Raw genomic sequence first — 6,308 nt, 5'->3', positions numbered from 1 at the left:
TCTTTTTTTTGTTTTGTTTTATGCCCCTTCGTTTTTTCCACTTTATTCTTTTTGATGATTGATGATGAAAGGGCAATCTTTTGCATTTAAAATTAAAGATAAAGATTATTGTGTAAGCTACCTTCGCCACGTAAATTGAACCAATAATATCTTAACTTTCCACGCGTAGCCAATCATAGCTGAATAACCAACACGTGACTCAAAAAGTCAATTTTCATTTGGCTTTTCTTCCTATTTTAATGGGTAAATCTGCAATTTGCAATAGACACCACACCATACACTTGACTCGGTCTTTGATTTGCTACATAAGTTTTATTAAATTACAAATAAGTTAAATTAAAAAATATAGAACTAGAAACATTGCATATGTTTTTGGTGTTGATGATACTTTTGAAAAATTACACTATATTGGATCGGTATTTAAATGTGTCGAAATTTAATTTTAAAAATCTATTCCTTCTCCACCTCTAGTCTCAATTCATATACTATTGTAAGTAAAATTGAGGTTCTTACTATTTGATTCAGAAGGTAACGATGAAATTTATTTTTACAAGTTTGATGATATACTATAAGAATGTAGATCTTTTTATATTACTGGTCGGAAAATATTTTCAAAAGGAGACACACCAAAATCTACCAAATATACCTCTTTATATTTTTTAAGAAAATATATAAAACATTAAGTTGAACGATGAGTTTGGTTCAATATCGTCCCAAACTTTAACTTTTATCTCTCAGATTTCACCAAATAATTTTTCTTCTTCTTATTATTATTTTTTAAAGACCCCCCTAAAAAAGCAATAATTTGTTGGTATAATAGTGCAAAAGTGAAAATTAAGGCACTGTAGGGGTGCAAATGCGAATTCCCGAGTAACTTTCCCCATAATGCACCGAGACAGCTGAGCAAAGGGGGAAAATCGATAAACCGCAACAAGAACAAGTTCCCATTCCGGAGGAATCGAAAAATGTTGAGAATCTTGAGGAAATCCCTGGCCAACAACGACGGAGGATCCAGCCCCTCCCACCGCCGCGACGCCATCGAGGACCTCGCCGCGTGGGTGCTCGTCAGCCCTTCCCTCTCGGACGACGAAGACCTCTACTCCTTCGATAGCGACGGCGATGACGCCATCGGCGGCGAGCACGAGGAGGATCCAAAGAAAGAGCATCTGGATGACGTCGTTTACATGCAGACGCTTTCAGTGTCGCCTCAGCCCGTCGTTTGTTTTCCGGTTGAAGACGTGATGGGTCTTCATGTGTATGATGATGATGATTTTGCGGTGGATGAAGATGATGGAGGGATGGATGACGATGACGATGTGGATGACGAGTTGATTCCATGGAAATTAAAGGACAGATTCGGGAAGCAGAGGATAAGGAAGATGGGGAAGCGAGGTGGACCCAAAGTCAGCACATCGAAGAGGCTGCCGCATTACCACAACAGGCCTGGATGTTTGTATGGAAAGCATGGTCTCGGTGTGCAGCACTACTACATTTGATTGGGGGAAACTCTGTATGTTAGATTTGATTAGCACTGATCGATATTGCTACTCGTTAATCTGTTTCTCATATTGATCTGCTTGTGTATGTGAATATGTGAAATGATAATTGACAATCTAATTCCGTGGATTCAAATCTTGATACCTTTTTACACAGTTTAAGTATCGCCATTTGGATCTTTACATGCCTTGGTTTCGATGTTGACTGAGTACTAAGATCTCACACATGTTCCTACTTCTTTTTAATAAGCTTTGAGAATCGATTTCTTGTGGGGTAGATAATGTTGTGTCATTGTGAATGGGGTATGATTTTGGAATCACTAATGAATTTGAGAAACTTAATATTTTGAATTTGGTATCTCCTCTGATTTATGGGATGATATTTTCATGTTATTTTTTGGGATCTAATGTCAAATAATTTAGCAGCTCCATATAAGTAGCTCCATATAAGTGGATTGGCTTGCTAAAATGTTGTGCCTATGAATGACATTGACTATAGATTGAAATGCCTTCGAATGTCTGTTGATGTTGTTTGATGACTAACGAGGTGCTACGATGCATGCTGGTTATTTTGTATTTTGGATCATTATATTAGGTGCCATGTTGATGCTTGGGCTATCATAGAATCACTTTCCACATTTATATATGTTTCCATTTAGTCGATTATATTTAGATTCAAAATGTGTAAAGATCAACCTTGACGTATCCATCTGATGGAAAATCAAATATCGGATACCTCACTCGGTGGGACAGATATAGAAAGAAGAAGTGTACCTAGTAGCTAGGCAGGGTCGGAACACTAGGGTATAGGTATCACATCCCAATTGTATAATTTGTTAAATTATCAACACTGAGAGAGCCATTTTCAGTTGAGCGCGGAGGGGTGTGGCCTGATGAAGACTCCAAATCGAAAGTCAAGAATTAAGACGTAATTTGATCCTGAGAAATGCCCGGAGAGAAACTTGGGCAACCATTTTGGGTGTGGACAGCATCTACTATGCCTTACAAAAAATTTATCATTCTTTTGTTCCTTTTCCCTTTGAGCGGGGGCCTTAAATTTATAGGTGAAGGTAATGAATGAGCATATACATTCTGTGCATGTATATATGCTCATTGCTTTTGTCGGCATCATCCTCATTGTTGGATATATGCTCTGTGCATGGTAATATTAATCAACATTGTAATTCTTTGTAAATCTGGGTTCTTACAAATTTACACCTTTATTTACAGGGCTGGTGTGAGACCATAGAATAAATTAACTACGATAGATATGCTGTTAGTGGGCATTTTGAATAATGTTTTGCTATGTGAAGTTGTCGAACTACTCTTGTTCTCTATTTTATATATCTCAGTTTTAAGTGTTGGAGTTAAATGAAATTTTATAGTTTTATTTGAGGATAAATATATATGGTAAAGAAAGAGAGTACGAATAGGGATGTCAATGGGTCGGGTATGGAGATGCTTTCCCCATCCCGTCCTCGAATTCAAACCCGATTTCCATACCCGTCCGATCCCCATAAATTCTTATCGGGATTCTTACCCGAAAATATATACATATATATATATATATATATATATATATATATATATATGAATTAGTAAATTTTATTATATAAGAATATAAAGATTATTATTCAATTTTATAATAAAATATCTAAAATATTTTGGGTCAAATTTTTTATTATAATATTAATTTTTAAAATTAATAAAAATATTTTAAATGCAAAATATTTCTATAAATCAAAATTATTATTTTAAAAAAAATACTATGTATCAAAAATTTATTAAGATTATTTATTGCTTTTAAATTTATCAAAATAAATAATATATATATTTAGACTAATATAAATACTTTATACGTGTATGTAACATAAATAAGATTCAAATAATATTTTTATGTTATAAAAAATTACGCTATCATAAACGGATGTATTATATATAATGTATAAAAATATATATAAACGAAATAATAATAATATTTTTAATTTTAATTTTTTAATAATATTTTAGACAGGCCAAGCATGAGCCATAGTGGATCTACGCGATTGATAAGTTATTCCAATCAGTGTTGACTTGGGATGTAGTAAATCGGGAGGTACCTGGGATGGTACTATAAGCTGGTGTGTTTAGGAGTTTGGTCTTTGGTAATACCTCAAAGTAATAAAGAAATTTAGGTGCATTCAGGAATCTTTAGTCGCTAGGGGATCTTCAGGAATGCCGAGAATAGAACTTTTGGGTTTCTGTTGATCACAGGGGATGGTTACAGTTTGACTCTTATGGTCATAGGTTATTATTATTATTATTATTATTATTATTATTATTATTATTATTATTATTATCGGAACGGGTTCGGGGATGAGGATTGCATCCCCTTACCCGCCCCAATATGTTTCGGGGATTTTTTAAAAATCCCCGAACCCGAATCTATACCCAAAAATACTCCCCCAAACCCGAATCTGTTTAACATGAGTTTTTTGTGAAATAACAATGATTGATAAATAATCGAATGAGTTATTACTTTCATATGCTACTTTGATTGAGTTTTAAAATTATAACAAAATCAAATCAAACATCAATAAATATATATATATATATATATACATTATTACTTTCATTTCATATGCTACTTTGATTGAGTTTTGAAAATATAATTTCATATCGGTTGTGAATGATAAATTTTTAGGTAAGATATGTCACCAATAATTATAATTATTAAAAAATACTAGTTTATTTATTTCTCACATAATAGTTATTAATTAATGTTTTTTTAATTAATACAACATATGTGGGAAAATATCTCAACATAACTATTTAAGTATAATCAATTTCATACATTATATTTTTGTGATTGGTAGGAAATCTTATTCTTTAATTACAAAAGGTATTTTTTCAGTTACATTGTTTCTTAAGATTTTAGGTGTTTAGTTTATTATTGTATGCATAAAATTCATTTCTTCTTATATGACACAATTTGATCAATTAATATATCTAAATATAATTTTTTGGTCTTCAGATGTAATTCAATGAGAACTCGTACTGGCTAAAAAATACACGTAATTTATGAACATTTCCATCCATAACTGATGGTCTAAAATAAAGATTTTTTCAATTGATATATAATTTATCGTGAAATAAGTTTGAGCAGCTCAAATGTTACGAGAGATTTATGAAGGATTCATTATTAATTTTTTTTATTTAATAATCTTGATTTTAATATTTGAATTAAATATTAAATACCATTATTATCCTTTATAAGAATTAATTTTTAAACTGTAAAATGTCATTATTTCGATTTCGTAGTTTAATGTAATATTCAAATGAAATATATACATATATTGGATTTTAAAATTTTTATAATTTATTACTACTATATCATATTTGTTTTGTCTTTTCATTGGTATCTTTTAGCTTTGTAATTGATTATATAGGATGAAATACGAATGAAAAAAATATTTAGTAGTTAAAAGTCTATATATATAGAAGCTTAATTACAAGAAGTAACTGGAATTCAAAAACCATTCCGCGATAGTATTGTTGTACTTGGAGGTGACTTCATACAAGTTAAACAATTATTCCGAAAACAATCATTCAACAAGCAATTAATACGAGTTTAGTGAAATCATATTTGTGCTGATAGATGCATCGTTTTATTTTATCTGATTCCCTAGGTATCACTGCTAGTTTTTGCAAGAACCAATCGATTATGATTATCGTAGAGTACGATAGCTTCATCTCATGTATTCCGATCGATTCTGCAACCATTGGTTCATCGAGGGTTGCATATGAAATTCAATAACGATGTGATGCATCTTTGAGAATTAATACAGAATAGCATCGCATGTGCAACTAGCGAACCACTTTATCCTAATGCGCATCTCATACTCTGGCCAGAGATTTCATGTATTATTATCTCATAAGATCACATTTGATATCCACACTCATAAGTGAGCGGTGAATTTTCGACTACAATGCATTGACTCTTACATGTGTCGCAACTGTACTCAATCTCGCCACTTGATGACCCTCATGAATTCAATAAATGAGTCAAAACACAATCCTAACATGTAAAGTGTGAGACCTCGGTTTTTAAAAACTAATCAAGGATTAAACAATAATAAAGCATACATTAATCCAAGCCAACAATTAATTTTTTTTTTAAAAGGCCTACGCCCGCGCGAGATGCCCTCTCGCGCGCGCGGGCCAACAAACCCGAGCCCTTGAGTACCCCGCGCGCGGTAGGCCTGGGCAGAAATGCTCAGGCTACCCAAAAAAAAAGGGATTCCGCGCTGCTACCGACGTGCTTTCAATAACATACTCTAATACAACGTATTGAGAATACACAAAACAAACATGCTTCCAAAAAGCCTAAGATCGACAAGAATCTAAATCGATACAACACCAACATGCTTCGATTCTAGATTACAATCCGAATACAACCAATTCGAATAACAACATAATAAGTTCGAGTTCTAACATGCTTTAATCTTAAACTAGATAAACATGCTGATTCGACTTCTAAACTGAGCCCCACTTCTACTACTTGCCCTCGAAGCTAACCATGCCTCTTCTGACTTGTTCCTGCCCCAACTGTTGTCAAGTACACATACAAAACAAAGCAACAACCGGATAACCGGTGAGAACGATACTCCCAATAAAAGCAACATAACAAGTAATAAATCAGTAAACATGCTTTCAAGGCAACACGTAATCAATATCAACGTAATGAAATGCATGTCTTTAAAACTGGATATCAAATCCGATAAACGAGGGATTGCTGCTGTACTTTTGGGATCCCGAGGATGAGATCACGTG

General features: G+C 33.1%; 1 protein-coding gene across 1 annotated transcript; it reads left to right on the top strand.

The window, feature by feature from the left end:
• The first annotated feature begins 843 nt into the window (after positions 1-843).
• Positions 844-1,679, top strand: LOC140867102 (uncharacterized). The gene has a single exon (XM_073272181.1). The coding sequence runs from the start codon at positions 966-968 to the stop codon at positions 1,494-1,496; it is 531 nt and encodes a 176-aa protein (XP_073128282.1). The 5' UTR covers positions 844-965; the 3' UTR covers positions 1,497-1,679.
• The last annotated feature ends 4,629 nt before the right edge of the window (positions 1,680-6,308 follow it).

This window comes from Henckelia pumila, chromosome 4, assembly GCF_033568475.1.
Source record: "Henckelia pumila isolate YLH828 chromosome 4, ASM3356847v2, whole genome shotgun sequence".
In the NCBI taxonomy this organism is placed as follows: domain Eukaryota; kingdom Viridiplantae; phylum Streptophyta; class Magnoliopsida; order Lamiales; family Gesneriaceae; genus Henckelia; species Henckelia pumila.
This window is presented reverse-complemented; position numbering and strand designations above follow the sequence as displayed.

What these genes read in the sequence shown, in the direction of transcription:
- LOC140867102 (XM_073272181.1), top strand. Translation starts at nt 966, where the DNA reads ATGTTGAGAATCTTGAGGAAATCCCTGGCCAACAACGACGGAGGATCC.